The sequence below is a fragment of the Nipponia nippon genome, unplaced genomic scaffold (genome assembly GCF_047370975.1).
Source record: "Nipponia nippon isolate SJK-2023a ecotype South Korea unplaced genomic scaffold, ASM4737097v1 scaffold_1, whole genome shotgun sequence".
Classification (NCBI taxonomy): Eukaryota; Metazoa; Chordata; class Aves; order Pelecaniformes; family Threskiornithidae; genus Nipponia; species Nipponia nippon.
In genome coordinates, this window is record NW_028262290.1 from 152,658,491 (window position 1) to 152,686,197 (window position 27,707).

The 27,707-nt window shown below is 41.3% G+C and overlaps 1 protein-coding gene across 2 annotated transcripts in view; it reads left to right on the plus strand.

Moving 5' to 3' along the window:
* The first annotated feature begins 702 nt into the window (after window positions 1-702).
* The window catches only part of CCNY (cyclin Y), a 127,943-nt gene continuing 100,938 nt past the window's right edge, over window positions 703-27,707 (plus strand). Inside the window, exon 1 of one of the 2 annotated variants that reach the window (XM_087778589.1) lies at window positions 703-1,169. In XM_087778589.1, the coding sequence (XP_087634715.1) occupies window positions 1,016-1,169 (154 nt within the window). In that variant the 5' untranslated portion in view covers window positions 703-1,015. The remainder of the gene's footprint in view (window positions 1,170-27,707) is intronic. The other variant, XM_087778598.1, reaches the window with a different exon arrangement.

Sequence of the window (27,707 nt, forward strand, 5' to 3'; positions counted from 1 at the left end):
TTCAGCAGCGAAGCCAGACGGGGGAGCGCTTCCCGCCGGCGGCTGCCGCCCGACTCCCCAGCCGCGGGGCCCGGCCACGCCGCCGTTGGGGCCTACTTCAGAGGCGAAACGCAGAGACGCCGGCCGCCGCGCAGGGCCTCCCGCGGCCCCGCTGCTGCGGCGATGCGCACGGGGGCTTCCCCAGGCCCCGTTCCCCACCGGCCCCTTCCAGCGCGGTCCCCAGCCCGGCGCCTCTGCCCGCCGCCCCGCAGCAGCTGCCGCCGCCCCCCGCTCCCCTTAGCCATCAGCCTGCTCTGCTCTCCCGTTATGTCAAGGCGTGCGCGCAGTGGGACCGGGGCCGCCCAGCGCGGGAGGGCCGGGTTCCCGCCGGCACGGCGGCGGCCCCCGGGGGCTCCCGGCGGGCCCTGGGGCCGCCCGCGGCGCTGAGGGGGCCGCCGCCGAGGGCGGGCTCCGCCAGCAGCGCCCGTGGCTGCCGGGGCGGCCCCCGCCGCCTCCCCCCTCCGCCGCCCGCGGGGAGCGGGCACGGCGGCGGCTGCCGCTCTCGCAGCCCGCCCGGCGGGAGGCGTTACCGCCCGCTTGAACCGGAACCGGTTAGCGGGGGCCGCCCGGGGCGGCTGCTGCTGCCGCTGCGGCTGCCGCGGAGGCTGCGGCGCTGCCGCGTGGGTGCGTGCGTGGAGCGGGCCCGGCGGCTGCGCGGGGGCGGGGGAGGAGCGCGGCGGCCCCGCCGCCGGCGATGGGGCTGAGCCTCGGCGGGCCCGGCGCTGCCCGCCCGCGGAGGAGGGCTTAGCTGCCGCAGCCCACGCCGGCGGGCCGCGCTGCGGGGCCGCCTCCGCGGATGATCCGCCGGGGGGACCCGCCGGCGAGTGCAGCCGCAGGGCGCCGCAGCCGCCGCCTCTTCCCCCGCCGCTCCCCCTCGTCTCCGCCGCTGCCCATGGCTTCCCGCCGCCCCTGCTGACCGGCCGCCCCTCGCCTCCTCCCGAGCCGAGCCGGGCCGGGCCGGGGCCGGGCCGAGAAGATGGGGAACACCACCTCCTGCTGCGTCTCCTCCAGCCCCAAGCTGCGCAGGAATGCCCACTCCCGGCTGGAGTCCTACCGCCCCGAGGCCGACCTGAGCCGGGAGGACACGGGCTGCAACCTGCAGCACATCAGCGACCGGGAGAACATCGACGGTGAGGGCGGGCGGGCGGCCTGGGGAGCCCCCGCTTCCCTTCCCTTCCCTTCCCTTCCCTTCCCTTCCCTTCCCCTCCCCTCCCCTCCCCTCCCCTCCCTGCGGCGGGGCCAGGGCTCTGCCCCGGGCGGCTCCCCCGCGGGTGGGGCCGGTCCCGCCGCCCTGCCCGGGCGTGGAGCCGCTGCCGTGACACCGAGCCCCTCCGTGCCGCGAGGGCCCGGGTTCGGTCCCCGCCTCCGCCCCTGTGGGGGACGCGGGTTGCGGCACAGCTGCGCGGGATTTAGCCTCCAGAGCTGCTCCGTTCCCCGGGCAGAGGCGTGCGGGACCCGTCCGGCCAGGGCTGGGCAGCGTCCCGGCCCCCGCCGCATCCTCTGGCAAGGCGCAGTTGCGGGGTCCCGGGCGTGCGCTGCCCAGTCCCTTCTCCTTTCGGGCTGCGGGGATGGCGCTGCCAGGCGGGCCCGCACCGCGGGCCCGGCGGCTCCCACGCCGCCTCAGGGGTGGGCTGCGGCCGGGAAGGGCCCCTCGCAAGGCCGTGGCCGGCTCCCGCCGCGCCTCTGCAGGGGTGGGAATTTAAAGGACAAACCTAGCCAGCAATAAAAGTGGGAGAAATGTTTCCCATGACAACCTTCTCCTCCAGTGACTTTTCCTTCCCCTGTTACTGTCGTGATGAGGCACTGCTCTGTGAAGCCATGAATGCCTCCTTTCCCTCTCTGTCTCTGCAGTGATATTCAAAAAAGCCATATTCCCGTTGGTTTAGTAATGACTGAATGTGCCGCTGTTTTGGTTAACCAGAATACAGCTTAATTTTAAAGATGTGGTTTAATGTATACATGTAATTTAGTTTTTGATTAGCTGAAGTATTTAGTCCTAAAACTTTACTTGGTAAAAGGTCAGCTACCTCATGGATTCGTTTACATGAACTGCCTTTGGTAGAAAGCCAGAACGAGGGACTTTGGTGCACTTCAGTTTGCCTGCCACATTTTTTTCATAGCTTATTCGATCATGATTTTATTACAGAGTTTTATCTTGTCAGTTCTTGACACTGGCAAAGTCATGAAGCCCATAGAAGCAGATCGGTTCCCTCTCTGGTTAAGATTATTTCTTTTAATGAGATACGTTTTGGGAATATGGGTGTTTGCTTTATGCAGCTGAAAAATTGGAGTGTAACAGGAGCAGTAGGTGGAAAAAAATATATAATGATCTGGTCTGAGAAAGGCAGGGAGATGAAAGAACCAATTGTTGATCTATGAATGATTAATTCTTCCAATAGCAGTGTTGTCCAGCATAGCAGCATGCAGCCCTCTCTGGTGGTACGGATTTCTCCATCTATACCAACACAGTCTGCAGTGAAGTTTTTGGTCAGAGATGTGTGGGTTTTGTGCTTTGTTCTTGATGTGGGTTTTTTTCTGGATGAGAAGAAGGGCATAGGTAGAAATAGTAAGTGTGCGTGCACTTGTTAAAATATGCATGTAATGCAGATAACTTCCTGCACCTTAGCGGTTACTTGCAAAAAAAAAAATCTATGGTTATTTGTTTCATTTGTTGGATGAAGGCACATGGGTGCTCTGTCTCTCTTCTCCGTTAAACTGCGGCATGTTTCAAGCCTTTTGTATTATTTATTTTTCAATTTTGTTGGTTTTGATTTGGGACCGTTGGTGCAATGTCGCATTTTCAAATGGGCAATTCTGAAAAAGAGCAAACAGCTTGGGTTTCCTTTTTGTGCCTTACTCTAGTCTTGCCCCTTTTTACGGATAGAGTCTGAGAAATAAGTTCTCATTGAGGAGACTGATGGACAATAAATATCTGTACACACAAACCAACTGGAGATACTGTGGGTAAAATAGCTTTTTGAAGCGTGCTTTGTTGCAGGTCTGTTACCCTGGAGTCATAATCACTGAAGGTCTTTCGGTCAAAGATGGTAGACTGATTACTAAATGTAATAAGATGTTACTGTGTTTCTGAAATTTTATTTCCTGTTAGACTAGCTATTATGTTTTTCTTGTTAGATTGTTTGAAGTTGTATGGCATACAGATGTTTACAGATGAGGCACTGGGGTGGGGAAAAAAACCCTTCGCAACAGAGAACTCTAGTGATATTTTTATCATTTTGCAGTGATGTTCTTTACAATGAAGGAACAACAATCTGGTTTTCTGTGTCATGAAGAGAAAATGCTGGATGTTGATTCCTTAGTATTCCCGCAAATCATAACGTATTTCCAAGAGTTTCTCATATTGATTATGTTGCCAAATGTACTTTTTTTTTTTTTTTTTTAAGTGATGATGAAAGACTGATGCACTGAAAGGAAACTTTTTTTGGCACTTCAGATTTATGTTTCTTGCTGTTCTTCAAGTGAGAGCCCTTCCATCCGGCTCAGTACGTGTGGCAGTGACAGTCAGGCTCTCCAAGTGCAAATCCGTGTCCCTGGCAAGCGTTTACCTTGTGAGTGGTACTTTCGGGGACTGTAACCAATCATGACATGCAGTGTCTGAGTTAATACGTTTCATGTGGAAGTTGCCTTCATGCTCATATTTGTGGAAATCCATGAAACATTTTATTTTTTTGAGGGAGTAAAACAAGAACTTTTAGAACCTTTAAATCAGCTGTGGGCTGTGTAAGCCTTTCAGAGACATGAGTGGTTTTCACTGTTGCAGGCCCTATTTCTGGCAGCATGAGAGGGAGAAAGATAAAGACGGAGGGATGTCAAACCTTTAAGAGTGATTTAACTGGAAGTTTTAGTACTAGTGGAACTGTTTGAAGTTTGCCAGTCTTATATACTTCATAAGGAAATATTCGTCAAATCTGCATTCAAGATCATGCCTTTGAATTGTCTCCTGTAATTCAAGTACAATACCCAATCCAGTAACAGTTTTTCGAAGAACGGTTGGAGGAATTCTGCTTCAGTAGGGATGAGTTTTATAGCAAGATTTTACCTCTACATCACTGGTACCTTGTCAGAAAATCTCAATTTCTGTAATATTTCACAACTGCTTATGAAGTGGTATCTGAAAGAGAAGGGAATTTTGAAAGAGATTTCATTACGAGGAATTTAGCAAATGACTTATTCTAGAGAATGAGAATGGTGGATTTCTCTTTCTTCCTTCCCCCCCCAGTATTTCTAAGAAGGTAATGGACTTCTATAAAAATCTATACATGTGCAAAATTGCCTCTCTGAATATTGTGCAGTCACCAGAATGCTTTTTTTTTTCCTTTTTTTTTTTGTACAGGCTCATGATAATGAAGAACACCTAACAGATTTTTACTTGTGTTGGGTTTTTTTTTGAGAAAGACCAAGAGGATAATGTAACATACAGAGGTTACCATCTGTTTTTGATGATTTATTGCTAAGGGGGAGCTTCAACATTTTCCAGTGCTTCACATTTAAAAATTTACTTTAGGAAAATTATGGCAGTGGATTCAAGACTTGCAGATTCCTAGCTCTATCTGTTTGCCATCAAGACATTTTTTTACAGCAGTGGTAATGACAATAAGTGGTAGAAACCTTAATGTATCGCATTCTGTATCTCATTTGCATATAAACTTCTGTCTGTGCAAGCCATGTAAGCATCTTGGTGTATGCACTGTTCAAAGCCTGGCTAGCTGGACTGACCGTAGTCTAGACTCCACTTACTCTTTACGTCAGCAGGTCACACAGCCAGACCCACTGGTGGTTTATGAAAAAGCAGCGTGTGCTGATGTGCTCAAATGTGATTTCTCCGTTTGAGACATGATTTCTGTAGTAAGGTTTTCAAGTATGGAGCTGTAGGGAGGGGGCAAAGGGGCTGGCTTACCACAGATACGATGGCGTGAAGCAAAGCTGATGCCCTATAATGAAATTGGCCAAAAGGCTGTTCTTGAAATAGAGACTAGATGGAGAGTTCCTAGGCTATTTGAAGGAAAGACAGTTGTTAATGCTTAGCCCCTTCCCTGTCTCGTCCTTCCCTCTCTTCCCCTGCCCTGCCCCCAGCCCTCCAAAAATCTGATTTTTTTTTTTTTTTTGCCCCCTCTTTGTAGACTCCTGCTAATGTCACTAGGTTATTTTTCATTGCTAGCTCAGATAATGTCATCCTGTGCAACTGTGCATCACTGATAAACCTCTTCAGCCCTTTTCATCTTGCGCCAATCATGTTAATTTTTTGCTGCATAATGCACAAGCTCCTAAGAATGGACTGTTTTTTTTAAAGCCATTTATTTGTTCATTTACATTTTTTTTTCTCCATCTTCTTGAAACTGGCATATGGGAGTCTCTGAAATGAGATTAGTTAGTATTTGTGTATCACTGTCTGCTGGGGTTTATAAGAATTATGAGATTTTAGCAAAATACAGGAAAGTTTTAAAACGTCTACCCCATATACCTAATGAAATTTCGCTGAAAGGGAATACTGGTGTTTTCAAGAGCTAGGACATGATGGGGTTGCATGTTGTGAAGGAACTGACCTACATTCATGAAAGTCAAGATATAAGCACTTCAGAAGCAAATTAAAGATCTAATATGTTGCACACAGACATTCCTGCTAACACCTGGTTCGTAAAAGGATAGCCCTTCTTTAAAAAAAAAAAAAAAGTCTCTTTGGTTTACAGAAAAGTCTCGTTCAAACTTTTCTTGTTCCCTTAGCCGGAATTCCTGCACAGAGGTGATCTATATGCTTCTCACTACCGTTGTTTGCATTACCTACCTAAGCATTTGTCAGAGGTCACGTATCAAGGTACAACTGCAATTGTGTGCATCAAAAAATTAAAAATAGAGCCTGCTGTGGCCTACATTGCTGAATATATATCACAGTCCTATACTGCATGCTGCTAGTGATGCATGCCTTGCAGCTTTCTTTTTTTCTTCCGCTCTCAGCTTCATCTGTTTGTTCTGTGCTGTGCCCTGCTTCTCGAAGAGGCACCGTCACGTTGTACAAAGCCTTCCTAAAACCTCACTTTCGCATTGTTCACATCAAATCAGTGAATTTACACCCTTTATGAAGTCAGTGTTCTCATATTTAGCTGTAGAAGCTTTCAGATGCGCACATGCTAAGACTAATCATATTTGAACATGTTTCTAACCAGTTTTATTAGTGCACTGTCATCTGATTAAGATGTTCTTTGAAAGTGAGTTACACAAGATCAGTAGTCTTGGCTGGGTAAATTGGTACTTGAAGCAGAATGACAAGACTGAAAATTATTGGTCCCTGAAAATGGAAGGACGGCTGTATTTTGAGGTAGTTTTTTTCCCTTAGATTTTACATGTAATAAGAAAAACGTATTTAAAAGGAATGAAAACCTCTCTGCTGTGTGGTCATAGCTATTTTACGTAGTTTTATGTGCTTACTGAAGTTTTTTCAGACTTCCAGGATATGTTTACTGCATCTTCAGGCCTTGCTCAAGGTCAGGCGGTACGAAAAGCAGTCCTGAAGTTTGGCACTCGCACGGTGGGACACCATTTTCTGCAACACGCTTTGCTGCACACGTATGGCAACTTAACTGACACTGTGAAGGCCTTTTGCTCGCTGCTCTCGGTAACGTAGCATGAAGTCGGAAGGGGAATAAGCGAGCAGTGCCTAACGCTACCTAATAGCTGTCCTCGTCCTGCCAGCCAGCTGCAGATCAGGCACAGTCTAACTATCTTCCATGAATAATATCTTTGCAAGAATATGAAATACACTTTACAAACTGAAAACATAAACAGTGTATGGCCTTTCTCTGAGCTTTCTGTGTAGAAATGAATCTGAATTACGTTTGCAGCTTTACTTTTCCTTTGAACTTGGGTAACTAGAGCTTTTAAAATCTGTTAGTTGACATATGGTGTGGTCTTTTTTACTTCATTCTGCGGAATACTTAATATATGTGCCATACATCTCTGAAATGTATGTGAAGAGCTAGGAAATGTTAACAAACTTTTTAAATTTAAGAATTTGTTATTTAGATAGAATACTTCCAGCAGTATGCTTAGGTGGTGCCTTCACTGGAGTAGTTACCACTTCCTCCGTATCTTCTGTAACGGTTCTGTCTCCTTACAATCCAACTTTAAAAGCAAATATTCTAGAATTGCTGAAATGAACTGTTGGGATTCTCATGTTTCCTAAGCTGAAACTTTCTGCAGAAGTTGACCAAAATTCAGAGATGGTTTTATTGAGCTCGACTTAAACTACTTCTGCTGCTGATTGTGTAGACCCCATATGCCATCGTAACCCATCCCCCCGGCCAGTTCAGTTTGAGCATCAGCAGCTCTTGAGCTCTTTCTGGGAGGACTAGCTTAAATGGAGAGCACTCATGAGCCTGAACTGGAGAAAGAACTTAGCAGCAGCAGCATTGTCCTAAGACCGGTTCTTAGCTAGTATAGAAGCTGGCTAAGGAGTTGTGATTATGGCACTAATGAGGAATTACTAGTGAAAGCTGGTTGGAGAACTTGCATGAAATCCCTTTTTTTCCCCTTTGTTTTTTTGTTTGTTTCCTTTCTTGTCACGCTTTTAACATTTTGGGCCTGCAAACTCTAAAGGATTTATTAGACCAACTATCATTCAGCTGAGACAAGTTTCTCAGATCAGCAAGAATGTACATTTTCCATAAACTGGTGCTATTTACTTCTCTCTTTATTGCTTTGCAAAATAATTCTATTTCTGTTAAGTGCGGCTAATGTAACAGTTTTGCTGAAATACCTTTGCTGTGTCACCATAGGTGCAGTTTGCACTGCAAAAGTTGTGCTCTTGTCTTATAGCTTATGGTGGTTTGAACAAAATATACCCATAAAAGCAATGCTTTTGTCACTGTGAGTGGCATTTTATTACTGTCTTTGTTGGTATAAAAATGTTGCAGAAAACTGTAATATTTGAATGCTAAGACAAGTTCATGGAGTAGAGCTAATCGTAAGATTAAAAGTGAATTGTCATCCACCTCCCGTAACATCTCCCTCATTTTTCTCCACTGTGGTTCTCAGAGGGGAAGAGCATCTGCTCTGCTGCCTGTGTGATATCCTTCTCTCGTTGCGAGAAGAGTCAGCCTTCAACTACTCTTTCATAATTTTCTTTAAAAAAAACCCAACAAACCCAGCTTTAGTTAAAAAAAATTGTATCTCATGCTTTTTGCTTGCTTGTTTCTTTGTCTTCTCTGACACACCTGTGGCTGAGATCCAGAAGATATCAGATGGGAAGTGAAGAGATTTACTTTCAACAGTATTGAAACCAGTATGAGACTGTGTTGAAATTTTAAAAGCATCTTTTCTTTGCTATATTTGTATTTCATTAAAAGTGGGAATTGATGAGTTATTGTTGAGTCCAAAAGTTGGATTGTAAGGAGACAAAACTATTACAGAAGACAGAGAGGAAGAGGTTAACTGCTCCAGGTTTTTAGAAAGGCAGGCTACCCAAAATGTCACGATAGGGTGCCCTGTTACTAAATGAAGATGTGAGACTGGTGGTGCAGGGATCCTTTTCTAGGATTGGAGCAAAATTAGCAGATTATTGGCATGCTTAAAATTGTATCTGGTATGCAGTTTATCCCTGCACATTAGTATTCGGGGAAATGGTGCCTTTTTGTTGCTGTGTTGTTATTTGTGTGATGACATTTTACTGAATGCTTCCAACTGATAAAGAAACTTACTGCCACCTTTGTTCCTGGAAAGAACGCATTGATTTCGGATACTGAAAGTAATACTGCATGAGAGAGAAGCTATGCTTGATCAGCAAAGATGCTTTGAAATACTATAATACTATCCTACACTTTCTCGCTTCTATGCGAACTCTCTAAGGAGGGGGTAATTTAGGAACTGTGAGTATATGTGAGGTTGTGTATGTGAAATTACTGGCAGTAGTTATGCTTCTGTGCTTGTACTTTTTTTTTTTTAAGTATTTATCAATAGTTTCATTTTACATCTAAATATACTGTGGTTTCTTTATCCTCTTCTCTGACTTTCATAAGGAAGGAGATTGCATTCGTTGAAGATCCAAAGTTTGGGAATTGTAACTGGGCCTGAACAAGGCAGGACATGCTTCCCTGCTTCGGCTAGAAGAACCGTTGAGGCTGTGGTCAGTGAGCTTTACGAGCAGTAATTACGTCTCTGAACTACTTTGTGAGCTGTGTTATTTTGTAAAATGATGCAAGTGATGTGAAGACCTTGAAGAAGGTCTTTCAGCATTTGAAATTAATTAGAGCTCTTGATTCCTAGGCTGATGTTCAGAGTTTTAGATCTCATCTGTTTTTCTAGCTTGAAAAAAGTTGTCTCTATGTTATACCGTCATATATACCGTTTACATTCAGTAAGCTGTAGTCTCTACTAATTTGGTGTGCGTCCTCCCCACTCCCTCCTCCTCAAAGAATTCTGTTAAAATAACCAGTGTGAAATACAGGTTAAAAAAAGTTATGATTGAGAACATGCAGATAATCCTAATAGAAATTTTTAGTTCAAGACGGTTGGTTTTCTTGTTACAGAATTGCAGTCTCCTGTACGTCCGGGAGATAGTGTCACAGCTGCTGTGAGTCAGGATCTTTATAATGTGTTCTGATACCTGTTTGTTTTGTTTTGTTTTCATTTTGAAGGACTTCTAAAGGCTCATTTTGGTTTTCTTAATTAAGTTTATGAAACTACATAACTGAAATCAGAGATAAAATTCATAATGGTAGGTCCAGTTATTGCAGAACGTTTTGCCTAACCATTCAGTGCATTTTTCTACTGTGTCTGTACTTAGAAAAAACCCCACAGCTTCAGGTCTTACTAGAAAGAATTTTATTTCTAGTTGCTAGCACAGTTTCAACTACAGCTATAGGCAGGATCTTAAATTTGTTCTATCCCCAAAGTCAGTAAAGTCTGTTGGGGAGATCTTACTTTAATTTGAAATTCTCTGCCATTATCACTATTAAAATAGAGAATGCAATTAACCTCTTGACATAGTTGTTCAGATATATGGTTTGAAAGTCTAGTGTTTTGAATATTAAATAGCAATGAATGATAGATTTATTTGCATTTGGAATGAACATTTCCTGAAAAGGGATTCTGAAATGAAGATACAGGAGCTTTCTTCTGGTTAGTATTTTGGTATTTCTTGCTATGTGGTCATATGTAGTAGATTTGAAGTTCAGATGTTAAAGTAAACATCAAGATAAAATCCAGCTTCACGAGTGAATGACAAGATCTTTTGCATGTGCCTCTACTATAAGCTATGTGTCAGTCCCACCTGATGATGCTCCCTATGAACGCCTAGCTCCCAGTGGCACTCCCTTCTCAGAGCTTTTTGTTGTGACTATTCCTACTTGGCAGAAATCCATATGCATTTTATTCAGTCAGTCAGTGGAGGTGGAAAGGGTGTGAAGAATTTGGAAATGCAATTGTATTTTAAGCTTTCAAACCATGCTTCCTGCAGCTAAATATCCTCCTTCCTTTTAGGATAATTAATTTGGGATGATGTGTCTAGTATGCTGCATTGACAATATACAGTTATCCTCTCTGTGTCAGACATAGAAAGATAGAAACTGGAACTGGAATTTTACTGAGGGGTATGTGTGGTTTTTTGAGGGTTTAGGTAGGAGAAGGATTCCTGTAACTGAGGTGGTCCTGGAGATCCAGTCTGTGATAAAAATAACACGTAGGAGGAGAGATCTAGCTGGTTTTGTGGACCAGTACTGCCTTTGAAAGCTAAAGCAAGCAAAAAAAATGATTTAAAATTCCATATATAAACAGTGATGTAAATTCTACATCTAGTAACTTGTTTCCCCTTGGCAAAATGGATATTTAAGTGAAGTGGACATTGCCAAGTTAAATTTAACTCGAAATGAATGTTTTGTGAAAAGTAAGTTCTTGACCTCAAGTCACATTTTTTTAAAAAAATATTATAGTAAACAGTTATTTTTATAACAAGTACTTGGATCACAGTTTATGCAATCCAAACACTGAAGCTTTATGTTACCACAAAGGAACCTGAACCTAAATTGAACAACGGCTCTTATATTTTCACATATCTGGTTGTGTGGGGTTTTTTTTCCTTTCTTTTTCTCCTTACTGCATGCTTTAATTTTTGAATTTAAATTTGCAGTTAAACAGCAGTGAAGTTATGCATGGATGTGGGTAGAAAAGGAGAAGACATCTTAAGGGAGAGCATCAGTAGTTCTTTTGTTGCTGGGTTTTTGTGGATTATCTCAAAATAGGATCACATGGATATCAGTGTTATTCTAGAAAATATTGTGTGTTACTACTGGCTTATACACAGTGGTTATTCAAGTGAAGTATGGTACTTTTTGAGATTGTGACTTCTGCCAAGCATCGTATGCTAAGAGAAGATAGCTGCTCGCTGTGGGCAAGCCACTGCGTGATGGGACTGGCGTGCGCAGCGAGGCCCTGGGCATGCCGCTGATGTCTTCGTTTCCTTCTGCTCCTGGTAGCCAAGATTAGCTGAGGGCCTCTTTTGTTACTGGGTTGCTGGATAACTGTGTGATGTAAACCCAGCATGGCTTTGTCGTTGGGATATTTGGGAACTTCAGGAAGCTCCAGAAGTGAAGGCTAGACCTCCTGGCTTTGTTGGGAATACAGACTAGGGTTGGGTAGCAGACTCTCCCTCCGAATTTTTTTTTTTGTGTGTGTTCTTGAATGAAATCTTTGAACCGAAGATTTTATATTTAACAAATGTTTTGGAAAATAGCATTATTAAAGTAAAATGTTGTTCTCTCTTTCTTGTCATGTTGCTAATATAATGTTAAAACTAGCTTTGAGCTGAAAGATAAATACATGTCTTTGATTATTGCCCTCCTTCATCCCTGTAGCTTTAGCAAGATTGTTGGATTTTTCTCTCCCACCCCCTTTTTTTTTTACATCTCTGTCATAGTCTGCCTTACTTGACTCCTGCCTATGCATCTCAGCCCAACCTTTTTCTACCCACAACGTACAGAAGTTCCTGTCTCTGATGTCATCACCTCTTGTTTGACCCCTTACGTTTTGCTGTGCTTTCTGAGCAATGAGAAGTACACAATACATACAGTGCCTTCGAGAGCAGGGTCTGTGTGATGACTCCAGGATGGCCTCATAACCTTTAATGTTGATTTCAAAACCCTGTTTTAGATTACATCATGTTTGCATTTCAACATTTGCTTCACATTCCTAGTTTCCTACCTCTTCTGCATGTTTTGCAGCCAAGCAAACAAAATAATCCGTGTTCTCTCAGATCTGTGTGACAGTTACCCACATACGGGTAAGATTTCTGTATTCCCCCCCCTGTATCTTTGGACTTTTAAGTAGCATTGAACGTGTTTTTTGATGTCTATAATTTTCTTGATGACTTTTGGAAATGTGTGCTTTATGATGAATTTATGTCCTGGATTACAGTTTGGGATTACAAATAAACCACAGTCCATAAATTTGTAATTCTTTAAATAGGTTCTGAAGCTGTGTAGGTTTTTTCTTTTTAAAGAGTAGTGGAACGCATATACACTGCTTTCTTCTAAATAAAAAGCTGAAAAGAGATTTAGTTAGTAGCAGTATTAAGCTTTGCAATTCATGGAAGAAATTTCTTGGTAATTACCGTCTCTGTAATTGATACCCTGCCCATGCTTCAATGTGTCCAGCTGTATGTAAATCTTCTCTAACTACATATTTTTGCATTTCTTTCCTCATGTAAATGAGGAATCTCCTTGGTTTCCATTTGGGGACTCAAATCTGATTAATTTGGCATCGCCTAATTGAAAGGCAGGATCTGTTGCTGAAAAAGGTTTTTCCTTGTATGGAGGGAGTGCGAACATGCGACTCCTGAGCTCAGCGGCGGCTGATGGGACTGGTGACTGGCCTGTTCTGGCCAGGGCTACCCGGCAAACCAGGTGGCCCCCTGGGGGTTAGCAGGGCAAGGAGGGCTGCTGCGCTCTCTCTGCTGGGTTGGGGGGGTCCGGCTGCACGTTCAGCCCAGCCCCGTCCCGCTGGGGCACAGTGGGACCGAGAGCGAGTTTTCATCTCCCACTTGTGGCCCATGTCTGGTACTCTTCCTTCCCTTGGTTTTGTTGGTCTGTGGCTCTTGTCCATGTGAAGGTTTTAGTTTGTGGCTCTGTAAGTCAGAAAGGCTCTCCAGCTCTGTTGTCAACTTCTTCTCTTAAAAAGTGTTTTGCAGAAAGTTGCTGAAATGATCATGAGTGCTTTCTGTGCTCTACTTGCTGGCCATGCCATCATCTCCCCAAGCAGCTCCTTCAGTCCAAGGATGCTATGCTAATCAAACCTGTAGGGAATGTCACATGTGAAGTCAGCGCACTGCCAAGTGTTGCTGTAGCTGTATGACTTGACTTGTCTTCTTATGTGACAAAAATGAGTGGAGGCACCTAGATCTCAAGAGAATGTGGTGACCTGCTTGAGCCAATGTCAGTTCTTACATGGGGATTTTAAGTCTGTTTTTCATCAAGGCAAAATAGTTTTGATGCAGGTATACCAGAAATAAGCTGTTAAAGATAACCTATCAAAAAAAGGGGGGGAAAAAGGTAACTCCTGATATAACCGCTTTGGCAGGGGTGCAGCAGTATGTAAGTATTGTGAAGCTTCAGTTCAGCAGTACATGTAACCTGAATACTGAAGTCCATTGCTAGCTGTAAAGCACTTATATTTGCAATGAAATGAAAGCATCGGAGCTTGTTCTTATCTTGCAGGTAAGTCCTGTAAGTTTGCTAAACAGGGCCTGTGTGAGAATAATGCTTGTTAAAATAATTGAGAACGTGGAGCTTGCTCTTCCAAGATGCTTAGCATTCAGTTGTCTGCTCAGCAAAGCACTTGCTGAGAGAGGATATTGCATCTGATTTATAAATAGTCCTATTACAGTTCTTTCCTCAAGTAACTCAGGTACTTTTTTTTTTTTATATATATCTGTTAGAAAATAATAGGGAGAATATGTGCTGATAAAGTTTTATTGTTGATGTCTTCTAGAGATTTGGTAATATCTAGCTGTAATCTAGAAAATAATTTGACAGAGGAGCCTGTTTGATCTCTGGAAAGATCTCTGCAGCATCTTTCAAGTAAGAGTCTGACAATATTTACTTATTGTTTGGAGAAAAAACTAAGACTTGGTTCAGGAAAACGGTTTTGTGTCATTGCTAAATGGCATTATCGCTGTCTATCTTGCTTTCTGCATCTGGTTTCTTTGTTCACTTGCTATATTTTCATTGGATCCTTCTCTTCTCTTTTGTCTTCTGTTTATCCCTTTGTGGCAGGGTTTATTGTTTTGCAACAAGTAAGCTTTCTTACCCTAACAGGCTGAAGTTATTATCCAGGACTGGGTCATGACAGCATTTTTTGATACCATAAATAAACTTGTGTTTAGTGTATTTTCTTAATGGAGCTTAAAACAGATGGAAGGAAAAGGTCAGTTTTCCTATGATAATATATAGCAGTTAGCCCCAGGCATGTGCCTATGTATCTTAAATAAATAGCTAATACATTGGTAGTTACCATTAATTATTTCCATTAGCTTCATTCCTTTGATTAAAAGGGATCATTATCATCTCCAGGGTGGTACATTGACCTAGTAAACAATGGAGAATCAGAAATTACTTGCAAATGAAGGTTGTTGTGATGAACAATACTCTTTATGTATTCATGCCCGTGCTTATTAATATAATATATTAATAATGGGTGACTTATTGTGTTTTCAAGCTCAGACAGCAGTAAAGAAATGTCCTCACCTCTCTGTTTACCAGAAAGATGGGATTAAACAAAAAGGACTGATGAGATGTACAAAGAAAGCTGAAGGCAATTCGGGTATTAAATAATCTTGCAAATACTGTGCCTGGCTCTGGGGAAAAGAATTTATTTTTAAGTTAATATATGTCCTCTTCCCCTTAATGGAAACACTTTTATTTCCCTTTATAAAGGATTTTTATTTTTTAAAGACAGTATCTTGATGCTGCAAGCTAGCATTAAAAATAACAGTAGGCATCTTTCAAGCAAAGCAATCTCCATGTCAAGAAGTAATATTTGTGAGAGAATTAAAAGCCCTTGAAACACATTAGAAGACATATGGGGAATGGGTAAGGAAGTACTGTTTTATTCATTGGTACTACAGACTGTAGTAGGAATTTCAGTGTCCCTAAATTGCTTGCTTAAATACCCTTCTCTCAGCTCTAAAACTCACTTAGGGTTAAATACTAGTCTGTTGTAAATAAGCTTAACTAAACTCAGTGGAACTACCTTTAAGAATAGTTATCTCTAATTTTCCAAGGTGATGTCTCGAGGCAGCTCTTGAAGTCAAAACCAAGTTTTGGGAGTTCCTTCAGGCCGTGTCAGTCTTCTGCGGACTGTAAAAAAAGAAATGGAGAGGTTTTCTGCCAGTTTAGATCAAGTAAAAAGTTAATCTGGTTCTTGTAGTAAAATTGCTTCCTTGAAAGTAAAATAATGCTGTAAGATTTATGGAATAGATTCGGTTTTGGTTGTGGGATTGTGGTTTGGGTTTTTTTTTTGTCTATTTGTGTATTTATATACATATGTATATATTTATATATGTATATATAAAAAAACCCCACAACTAAAACCCTTCTATAAAGAAAATCAGGGGTTCTGTGTGAATGTAGAAGCCATTGGGGCATAGGTTTCTGCCAGGAACACGTAAATCAAATAGAGCTGATAACAGCCAAAGGCTTATTTTGCTAATTTCTTCACGCCTCTGTACACTGTACAATAGGTCGTCTTGACTTTTATTGTTTGCTCTAAAAAAAAAAAAAAAAAGGTGAAAAATAACCTTCCTGTTTGCCGTCAGAAACTAGATATCCTTCTGGGTTTTGGTCCTTAGTGCATGGCTCACACAGGAGTTTTTCATTCTCACCGCTCCTGGCTGAAAATTGTGCTCGCTGTAAGGCGCGAAGGAGGCGTACTGAGAAGCGCCTTGTGGGGCTGGCGCGGTGAGCAGCGCGTGGTGTGCTCGTTAGGGTGTGCTCGTTAGGGTGGTTGGTTGGGATGTGTGTCAGACAAGATCAGCAACTTTGCTCTCCTGTGGAAGATGAATTTAGCATTAAATGATACATTTGACTTGCAGTTTTCTTTCCGAGTGAAGTTCAGCAGTGTCTCTACTTACAGCTTAATTTATAGTTGCTTTCATAGTTGTTACAACCTTGAACTATGGAAATCCTTTCCCACCTTTTCACCCCCCTCGTGGGTTTTAGAAAAGGACAGAATTTTTTCCTGTCTCCAATATTTTCTCTGTGAAAGTGTATTTAAAAGGTAGCTGACCAACTTCTCTTCTGCCTCCCTCTCTTCCTCCAAACTAAGGGTCTGTTACTGCCTACGTTATTTTCTGATGGGTATTTGCTATGTATATGCTATGCTAAGATATTCACTGTATATGACTGACTTTCATAAAGGCAAACCACTTGATTACTCTGTAAGGTTAAAAAACAAATGGAAAATAAGCCTTTACTAAATTTTACCTCCTTTCAAAAAGTGCCGTACATATTTGTCTTCAAGTGTTGTATTAGCATGTAGCAGAGAACTTGAGAAATGACACATTTGGTCAAGCCAATGTCTCTGACAGCAGCGGCTGCTCAAAATGTGCATAGAAACATCTGCCCCATGCTGTATTGGATGATGAGTCTTACAGAACTGAATACCTGTAAACATGTAATAGACGGAGGCAAGAAATAGAACTGTCTTTGGATGTGACCTTATTTTTAAAGGAAAGATGATACTAGCCTTAAAAAAATAAACAAATTTACATTGCTTGTTTATAAACGTCTGTATTAGATTTGGATTGCTTCCGGTACAGGAAAGTAAGTTCGTGGGATTGTTTTGGGGTGCGCTGCTGTATTTCCCAGGCAGGAGGGCACATGCTGGAGTCCTACAGAAATACGCTGGTACGCGAGCAGCAGGCATCCTTAGATATTTGACGCTTTAATTTTGCTGGGCCTAGGCTACATTGAGAGTCCATAAGCATACTGTGACAGGTTTTCAGAGTCAACTAGAATGTTGAAAAATACCAATTATTTTTGTTTGCTTAATTTTTTTCGTAACAAAAAACGGAATTCTGAAGGACGGTTATCATCACAAACTGCTAAGTTTTATAAGGACCTGCAAATCAGGTTAGATTTTCAATGTGAAATATGATTTTAGTCCTTATGCAGTAACATTGCATGCCCTTACAGACTGATGTTTGCTTTTGGCCTTAAAGGGCAGAGCAAGGGGTCGACTTTCTGAGGGTCAGTTACGGAAATGCACAGGCTTTTCGAAACTAAGTTACTAGTTTTCCTCAGTCCTGGCCTCCTAATTTCTGAGGGAGCTATAGGTCAGCCTTACGGTGCCTATAGTTCTTAACTTTTTTTTGCATAGAATGCTGGGGGTGATTTGGGTATTACATGGCCTATAAATACTGTTTGGTGGGAACGTAGTGAAACCATCAGCTGTGCTTCATAGTCTGGGTTTTCCTTGCCTAATAGTAGTGTGCGAAGGGGGAAAGAAACTGGAAACACGAAACCTGTGTTAACAGTTACGTTTTTTGCTGCTCTCTGTCTTGGAGAGCGTTGTTAGCACGCTGAGAAGAAAACTGGATTTATCTCGGGAAATGCATTACTGGATAAAAGGACGTGTTTGCTTGTAGAAGAGGTGTCTTCCAGGATGTACTGCACTTGATTATATAGGCAGCTTTAGTAATTGCAGAAGTTACATACTTGAAAGGTAAGTAGAATTCCGAGGTTAAGCTAACGTTGAGGACTAGCCACATGGTGAAAGTGGATGTGCCTATCCAATCTGATGGTGCCTTAAACAATATATTAGGGGAAAAAAAATTTCTAACATTCTGCCCCCGCCCCGTATTGCACTTATTCACAAGATAGATACTCAAGGAGGAAGCGATACCGCAATTTGAGACCACAGTCAAGTGTTCATGCATTTGTGGCGTTATTGTTTCGGTTCCCTTTCATTTCCAACGAACAGAAGAACCTTTTCAAAGATTGCATTTCATAGAAGATTAGTGCTCAGAATAATCAGTTTAGCATAGTCAACAGGTGACATTCTAGACCGTAATTTTTATATATTTTATCTAAAGCCTGTCCAGGACACTGATTAAGAAAATACTTTTACTTTCACCTTTTACCCCAGCAATTTTGGGCTAGTTAAAAAAAAGAAAAGATTTAATTTCTGTACATGCCTTTGCAAATCTTGATTTGAAGTCTAATGAGGAACCCAACAGATAAAACGTACAAAGTGCTACGCTGTCAGTATTTTTGAAACTGCCCCTTACTCAGCTCAAATTCTGAGGTTTGAAGTCTTGACCATTTTTAATACAGCTTCTATCATCGTTTTAAAGCCCTCCCCAGTCATTTCTGAAATTGTGATAAAATCTCTACATTGTCTGATGCTGTTTTAAAGTCTGGATATATGAAGGTAAATAAACAGGTGATATTATTCTGTCATCTCTCTGTTATTGCTTGCTGTTACCTGCTTCTAGCCACTGCCTGTGACTTCACTGGTGTCTCAGAGGCTCCATTCTGCTGCTTTCCTGAAAGTAAAAGTTTTATACACAGGTAATAAACAACCCTTTGGCGTTCTGCAGTTTCTTGTATCTTAAGATAAAAGAAAACCAGCTGATAAGGACCTCCAGTGCAAGTGTACAGTGTGACATGGAATATTATATGCAAAATGGGCATTTTAGCAGAGTATCCCCTGCCTGGTGGCGGTCTCTCAGTTGCATTCTGTATCTTACCTTCACGAGATGTGTTCAGCAGCGGTAGCTGTGGCAGGGACAAGGTACAACAGATGTGTTTCTGCTCGGAGGTGGCTATATTTAATTGGTGGATGAACAGTCAGAGTCCACTACCAGTTTTAATCCTGTTATTATTTTCTTAGCTGGAAATTGTTCAGTGATGGGCACGGAAACTCCAGCTAGGCAGATGGAAAGACAGCAGAAGGCTTTTAGATTTAACAAAATGAAAGTCTTTGCTTTGGCATTTACCATTTCAGTTCTTTCTTCTGTTTGAAGTTTGTCGCTAGGGAGTGGAAGAATGTTGCTCTAATTAAAGAAAAACAATTGCAAGCAGGTGTTAATATTGTTAATTCTGGTTTGTGTTTGTCCTTTCAGCTGTATCTGCTAACCAAGATATATAAGCATTTTCTTGGTGAGGCTGCTCTTCTGTCATTTTGATAAGATTAAGTGAGCTCTTAGACTACTAGTAATTCATTCCAGTTTTATTTGTATTGCCATTGAAATATTCTTTATGCATTCATTACAGATTTTCATGCTGAAAATAAAATTTTCTGTTATTCATGAACACTGCTTATTTTCTAATTCAGTTGGACTTCCTTACCTCCTGCTGATTGATGCGCAGAAATCCCTATAGACTACTGAAGAATTGCCTGCTCTCTAGATGCCTGTTCTTGTTTTTTCCTTGTTCTGAATAGTTAAATATGCTGGTTTTGAAATGAGTATCTTTTCAGAAGCTTCTTGTTACAACTGAAACCCTACCAATTTACTTCCAACATTTTCCATTTCAAGTGATCCTTTGTAGTCCTCTTGACTATTTTCTGGTCTTTTTTCTCTGTTGCTATGTGAAAAATGTCCTTTTGCATTGGGTAAACTCACTGTTTGCTGATATGCTCAGCTGTTTTATAATATGCTCGTTCTTAATTTTTTAAAAAATTTGAATAATCCTTCTAGTAACAATGACAATTCCCACATATATCTATTTGCTTATATATATATATATATATACACACACACACACAGTTAAAATGGAGAACGATTTGGGACTTCTGATTGTTTATACACTGCAGAATACTGAGAACTGTAGGATACATGCAAAACACAGTAAAGTGGTACAGAAGCCAAAAATACTGTTGGGGAGATTCTAAGCAAATATAGTGTCTCTGTCCCTCCCTCTCTGTTTATGTATTACCACTGCTTATTAAATGTTTATTTACAAAATAGATGCATCACCTTGAAATGTAAGTGTGCTAGGAAGTGAGATGAACAATGTTAAAATGCCATGTTAAGAAGCTGAACCAAACTAAGAAATCTGTATTTTTATTTTAATTTTGATTAAAGAATTGATGCCTAATCATGCAAATTAACTTTTTTTACAACTGTGAGTCTTCTGTTTTCATTATCGTAATTTTGATGTGATCAGTTATCTGAAATTAAAACTTCTTAAAATAGTTTCATTATATTTCCAGTTTTGAATGGCGACTTCTCAAACAGTTAGGAAAGGCCAGGTACATGTGCCCTTTGTAACAAGTGCTAAATCAGAGTAATGTGGATCTGCTTTTTTTCAAACAGAGTTCTCTCATTTTCTTCTGTGGTGCTTCTCAGTTCATAAAGTAGACATCCACAAAGAGAGGAATCAAAATCTCCCTGGAAGGAGTGCAACTCAGTGTATCAGTGAGAACAACACAAGTCTGTATTACTCTCAGAAGTTGGAGAGGACCTGCTGTCTTAAGAGACACGCTTATTATTCAGTTTAAGTAGCTTGCTGGGATAGCGCTGTGAAATTAAGATACAGGAACGTAATCTTTAAAACCTCTGTTATAGCATTTAAGCGTGTGAAAGATTTGACTGGGTTATTTTCCTGTCCCCTTTGAAGAAAGCAAACGATTCAGTAGGCTTCAAGCATATAATTGAATGGCCTTTTTTCCAGGGAATTCCAGTTATGTTTTTTTAGGGAAACACTTACCAAATGACATCTGTATGCCTTAGCATTCAGTTGCTTAAAATCTTAGTTTCGTATTGATTAACAGTATTGCTGGAAAGTATTTTTTCCATCACAAAGAAGTGGAGTTTCCCGTTTTAAGGCTGCTTTAGCCTGTTGCTTGATGCTGTAATGCAGAGATTGTTCCTTTCCTAGCAAAACTGATGTTGGAACAGAATTGCAAGTGTGCTGAGAGCAAAACAAACTTCAGGGTTAACCCTGGTCTCTGTGGGACATTGATCCCTTGGAAGGAATATCTTTGTGTGTTTTGTCTAGCTCTGATCTTTGCATCTGTGGTGGAGAAACTTAACCCCTGAGTAATGAAGTTCTCTAGCAGATTATTTTCCTTCACTAAATTAATTTATTTACAGACTTTAAACATTCTAAATTCTTGAAAGTCCCAAATTCTGATGCTAATTCCAGATAAACTGGTGACACCTGTGCTCATTTATGTCAACACTGTAATCCCTTTTAGGGGCTTGAATTCTCCTTTTTAATCTGCAGGCTCGCATCACAGTGTCTCCTTTCAAAGCCACTCATGCATGCACTGAAGTTGATCGCTGATATCATCTGAGGCCATGGCAGGCTGGAGCCTGATGGGTTTTATCTCTGTCTGCCATTATGTGCCTATAGTAGGCGAAACTTCTGGTATAATCGTTTTACGTTTGTGTTCTAAATATATTAGTCAGGTATTTTCTATGGAACCAACACAAATAACCAATAAGTAACCAATACAAAACTATAATTTAAAAATAATGGTTCTTGTGCAGTCAATACAAAGCTGCCATGTAAATACTGGACTATAGAAATGTGTGGAAGACTTCAAATTTTACAATATTTATGAAATGACTGTGCTGTTTATCAAGCAGTGGTACTGCGGGTCATAAAATGTACAGCACGCTTTGTTTTTGCCTTGGGAGAGCGCTTGCAGATTCGGGTTGTGTAAAACTCTGTTCCCAGGGTTTTCTGAGGTGAATGAGGTGGTGGGCATGGAGCCTGCTGCCCCACTGAGAGTTCCCTGCCCCAAACCTGGTAGAATAGAAATACAGCAAATTTGCATCCTCTCTGTGTGTGTTGGTCCTGCTTCTTGGAGATGTAAGGGTCTTTCAGTCCCTGGAAGTATTAGCAATCAGAGCTGGCCTTAAGATCTTGGCAAAATGCTCCAAGAGAGAAACTGGATAGTCTTTCCTTACTTTGCAGTTGAAAGCTCCTTTACGTGTGTCTGTGAAGTCACTGTGTGGCTGTTGTAGGAAAGGAGCAATTTTTTTCTCTTTTTTTGCCACTGTGAATGTTGAGTTATTGCTTCTTCCCTTTTGGGAATCAGTTGGGGGTGGACTTGAAGGGGAGGCACTGTGAAGGTCCACCTTTAGGGTTCCCCGTATCTGAGTCTTTATCAGAAGGGAGCTATATAGGTTCTAAAGTTCATGTAAAACAAAAACAAATCCTAAACCAATTATGTCTTTTCAGAAAGGTGAATGGATAACTAGTAGAGGCTGTATTTTATGTTGCAAAGCACCACTCTTATCTAACAGAGTGAATAAATAATTTCTAACAGGTATACAGCTTTCAGATAGAAAGGAATTGCAGTGTCCTGCTTAGGGGCAAAAGTAGATACTGGCCATCAAAATATATGGCAGATATGATAACCAAAGTGTTAAAAATTCTAAAAACATTGTATTGGGTTTGGGTTTTTTTTATTTGTTTTTCTGTTTTGGTGGGTTTTTTTGGAGGGGGGGTTTGGTGTTTTTTTTTTTTGGTTTGGGAGTTGTAAAAACAAACAGAGGGATCCCAAAACCTTCCTACGTAACTGGCCTCTGAATGCACAGTAGGTGTGCCTTTTCTTAAGAGGAGATCTGTTTTACATTTAGTCATCTATGTTTGTTTTCCATGTGTTAGAGACAAATATTTTCAGAGGCCTTTTCCAGAGCTATATAACACCTAAAATTCTTTTTACTCAGAACAATACTGTTAAAGATAAGCAGCAAACTGAGTTTGGAGTTCCTGTAGTCTCCAATCTGACTTACGGAGTTAGCTTGTTTCATGCCAGAACTTGTTTAATTCTGAGATACTTCAGGAGTAGGACCCCATTAATCTTTCCGTTTCAACATCAATGACATTTTTAATGGTTTGATTGATCACGCGTATCTTATGGCATGTTGGACACTGAGAGCGCTGAAAATTGCCATCAGAGAATTGACTATGGAAGGAGGTTTTTGGAAGTAATTCTTGGTACAGCTGAGACTGCTGCAAAATAGACCTGAGTTTAGCTGGCACTAAATGGAAATGTTGGACCTCTGTAACAATCTGTTTTTCAGCTTTGTGCAATTAAGCATGAGCAACTACTGAACAAGTGGTGAGGAAACTGTCTAAATCACAAACCTCTTGTGCAAGTGTAATATATTGCCTTACCCGATAGTAATGAATTTAATGTTGCTTTTACTTAATCTTCCTAAAACTTGTTTTCTGATTTGAGGGTTTTAACTTATTTTGGGGTTTTTCTTGGTCATTGATGTGTGGATATCGGAGGTGCGTAACTCACGCCCGTCAAGTTACATCAGGCCTGACGGGACAGTTCGTGTTAATTTGTGGTTTGCCTTTAGCTGCCCTCTTTTCTGAGGACTTTGCAAAGTCCCTGCCAGATTTTGACCTGTTTGAATATGTAGTGGTTAAGGCCACACAAGCTGTGTGTGCTCTTGAGTTCCTCAGCTAGGGTGTTCCTATATATAGGAACATTGTGCTGCACCTGTGTAGAGAAATAGGAAATATCGTATGTGTCCTCGGTGATTTGAAACTGAGATTTTGTTACATACCTGATGTTTAAAATCAAATTACATTGCTCTAACGTTTTTATTTACTCATTGAGTTGTACTCAAAATTACGAACATTTAATGTTCTCTGAACTAATTCGGTTGACGAGAGTTCTTTCTCCTTTTTTTTCCTCTGATTAAAAAGTCACTGAAGTAAAAAAACTTGCCCTGATTCTTTTGCTGTTGCATTGAAATGTAACCAATGCACTGGAAGTACCTTCGAATTCTGATTCTGAATCACATGTATGTTGTCATCTCTTAGATTAAGTTATTTTCCCCCAATCATTCTGTCTTCTGCAAACAGAAGTGCTACATAATTGGACTTCAGGAGTCATCCAGTGGAGAGCTCTGCATAGCTTTTTCTTTAAACTTGACGAGGTTGTTATAATTTTTAAGAACCAGCAATTTGAAGCTAGGATCTGTTTCCCATAGGCTGGTAACGTTGGGAGGAAAGTTATCCAATACCAGCCTCTGTTGAATTTCTGTTTTCTACATGTTTGTATCACTGGGGAAGAACAAAATTATTTTCTGGTTGCAGAAATGCTTATTTTCTTTCTGTAAATTAGTTTAGCTTTTTACCAAGTGACTTTGAATAGGCTTCCTTCTCTCCCCCGTCCCCAAATAACCCCTCTTCCAAATATCGTGCAGTTTAACTTCATTTTTGATATCAAGGTTTGTAAGAAAGAATATTCATTCCAATGCTACAGTGCCAGTACTGTTATATTTTAACTTCCTGGTCATGCTTCCCTTGGCTGAGCACTTTGTGACGGGAAAGAAAGCCTTCATGTTTGTGCCCAGCTGATCAAGCGTGCTTAACCAAAGTGGACGTGTAGCCTGAGCAAGCGATATTCTTCTCCTCTTTCTTAGGGATGTGCTCAGTGCTGATGCAAACCTTGGAGACTTCTGTTATGGGCTAACTTTTGGTAACATCATAAGGATCTATCAGGTGCCCAGTGCCATGTTACCTTCACCTGGAAGGTTGTAAATGTATTGTGTTTTCATGGGGGAAAGTGTCTTGTAAGCGGGAAGGTGTTTGCCAAGAAGAAGTGTTTGTCTGGAGAGCTCCTCTGCTCCAGTGAGTTTGTTCAGATGTCTGACCTTTTTTGCCTGCAAATGGTCACCCTTCCCAGTGTTTGCTCTTCCCTGTGTTGAAGTTTGTTTTTCTTTTGGGTTGAAATAAAGCCAAGTGTTGATTTGGCCCTGGCTGTCTTTTTCTTACAAGTTTTTTTGAGTTTGTCCTCTCCTCTGGTTTTTGTATACAAGTCCAGCAGTAGTGTGGTCTTGGAGGAAAAAAGAGAAAAATGAAACATTTCTTGCGTCTTTGCCTGTGAGATTACAGCTTGGATTCCTGCATCTGAAGCACCCATCCCTCCTTGGCCTTCTCTTTTGTCCTTTGGTTCCCTGGTTAAACTCACTGTCGATGATGGATGAAGAACTTTTTCCTTCTTTATCAGGGTAGCTTGACAAAATAGAGGAACAGAGATGAAGAAACTAAAATTTTACCATTTTCTAGTGTGATAGAGTTGAAAACGAAGGAATAAATTTGTACTGGGTGGTGGAAGTAAAGGACTTGCATCCTTAAAGATGGTGTAAGGTATTCTACTGATAAGCAGAGAAGTATGCCTGTAGCTCAGGGGCTGTATATAGCATAATTCAACATATATGTATTTTTTAATGGATGCCAACTAGTGAAAATCACTGTCACACAACATCAAAAGTAGAATGCTGAATGTACTATGCAATACATAAAGCAGGGTCTTCTGTTTCTTGCTTTGACATAGCTAAAGCAGTCTTTGGGATAGTTTTGGTTCAAGCATGGCCCCACTGCATACAGACATTCTCCCATGGGCCAGCTACTTTTTATTTCTTATGGTTAAACCACAAAGTGTGTGGTAGGCTGGACTATTACATTGGTTTCCTTCCTACTTAGAGAAATGTACTGTGAATATTTTACTGCATAAAAAGTAGCCTGCAAAATAAGAGATGTGTTGGCTCCCAAAACCTTTCCTGTTCCCTGAAAACACCTTTGAATGGGAAGTATTTTGTAGGATTGTGTTTAAATCCTGTCTGGAAAATAATGATTTCTCTAAATCCCTACAAATGTCCCTACAAATATCAAATGGATATCTTCTGCCCCACCTCAAGTGGGAAACCTGAACAAACTTGAGGTCTTGTTTATCGTGCTGTCTGAGATCGAGTGAACACTGTTAAGAGCAAGTCAAAGCCTAGTAACTACAGTCACAGAGATAATGACAAGTATTCATAGCTTGCTGCAGTAATTTTCCTTTTGACAGGAGTTTTGGTATTTACTCTTAATTCCTGCTGCTTTCCCATATGCAGTTTAACTGAAATGGCATTAATTATAACGCTAGATAATAAACATCTCGAAGGCAATGAGGTGGTTGTTCTCAGTTCCTTAAACCAATGCAGACAGAGACCTTCTCTACGACCATTAACTGTGCTGTAAAGTTGCCGGTGCTTTGTTTTTCCTACTGCCAGTCTTGTTCAGAGAAACACAATTTCTTCTCACACGTCCTGCCAGGGAGTCAGCTGGTCCAGATTAAATGAGATGACTTTTAGCGGCGTTTGGAGGGACTTGGGCTGGGACCACCACGCTTACTCTATTTTAGACTTCAAAGTAAACTCTCAGAAGTGAAATAATCTTTCAACCCACACAGCTCCTGCCCATAACATTGGGCTTTTTGATTATTGAGTGAATCCAGAGGAGCTAGTTCCAATTATTTTTCTCTTTCAAATGGCTGACCACTGTGTTTCTGTACTCAGGATTGCAAAGTGAGTACTAACACGCTTTCATATCACAGACTGTTCTTCATGCTTGAAGGTGCTTTTCCAACATTTTCTTCTGTAAGCTTAGAATTTGGGGTTAGCAACTCAAGGTTACGTAAGGGGGGTAGGTGCTCTTTAGTGACCTCTTTATTCCTCAGTAGCAAGTATGATGAGTACAGAGTGCTAGTGTCCTACAGAAAAACAGAAAATCTGCTGTATGTTTAGAATCTCCCATGAGTTACATATATATAATGAATGGTTTAATTCAATTTTTTTGTAACAAGTCTTCCCTCTCCTCCTCCTGTTTTCATTCCTTCTTCTCCACAAGTTTCTGTCGTTGTCAGATCCGGTATTTGTTTTTAGTGTTGCTTTTGCTTGTGTATGAGAGAAGCCAGTTTGGAATCTTGTCATATAAACTGAGATCCATGCTTTCAAGGACCAGTGCTTGAAATTAATCTTTTAAATAAAAGAAGCCCAGTTATTAACGGTGTGCTGAATGTACATTATTTCTGTGGAAGCTGTGTATGACCCGCATGTTGTCCCTCTTTGATTTAGGATACTAATCTTAGGAAAGCATTCAACTTTGAAGCAGCTTGTTATGTTTATGTTTTAATGATACTGAATGGCAAACATATTTTTGTTCTTAATTTTAAAATGCATACATACTACAAAGGCTGTGCTTTTAAGTCATTTAAAGCTCTCCCTGTGATGAGGCCTTTAATCGTTTCCCTTTTACCTAGATTTGATAATGAATCTCTGAGTTGTTTGGTGGAATCTCTTAAATGTTAATGTGCAGCAGGAGTCAAATATGTAAACTTTCACAAATGATAATTTGTAGGCTAAGTCAGGGAAGCATAGACCTGCTTCTGCTGAATGGGACCAGGATGTCACCTTCTGTTTGAGTCTGTTGTTTCTTTGTGTCAGGTGGCTGGTAATGCCTTTGGTAAGTGGTCTGCCCTCGAGATCGCAGCATAAATAACTCCATTAAGACAAAAGGAGGAATAGAATTACAGCATCTTCCGTCTATTCACAGTAACATAATTTGGCTGTTACAGTTCTTTCTTAATGTACAGTCAGCTAGGAAAGTCTCCTAATGCCCTCTGCAGCCTGGGAATTTTATCTCCTGTCCTTTCTCATGATAGATTAATAGAAATGGGCTTTCCAAGAGCTGTGAAACAGATGTCAAAAATGCAGCTAAGAACAGTGACAAACTCTGCCTTGTGTGTTTCTTGTTATCCTTGGATCTCAGCATGGTTTCAAATCAGGATGAAAGAAACCACGTCAATGTAACAATTCCTTTTGCTTGCGGTGGGTGTTTATTGTTAAGTGTTGCCTTCAGAATATT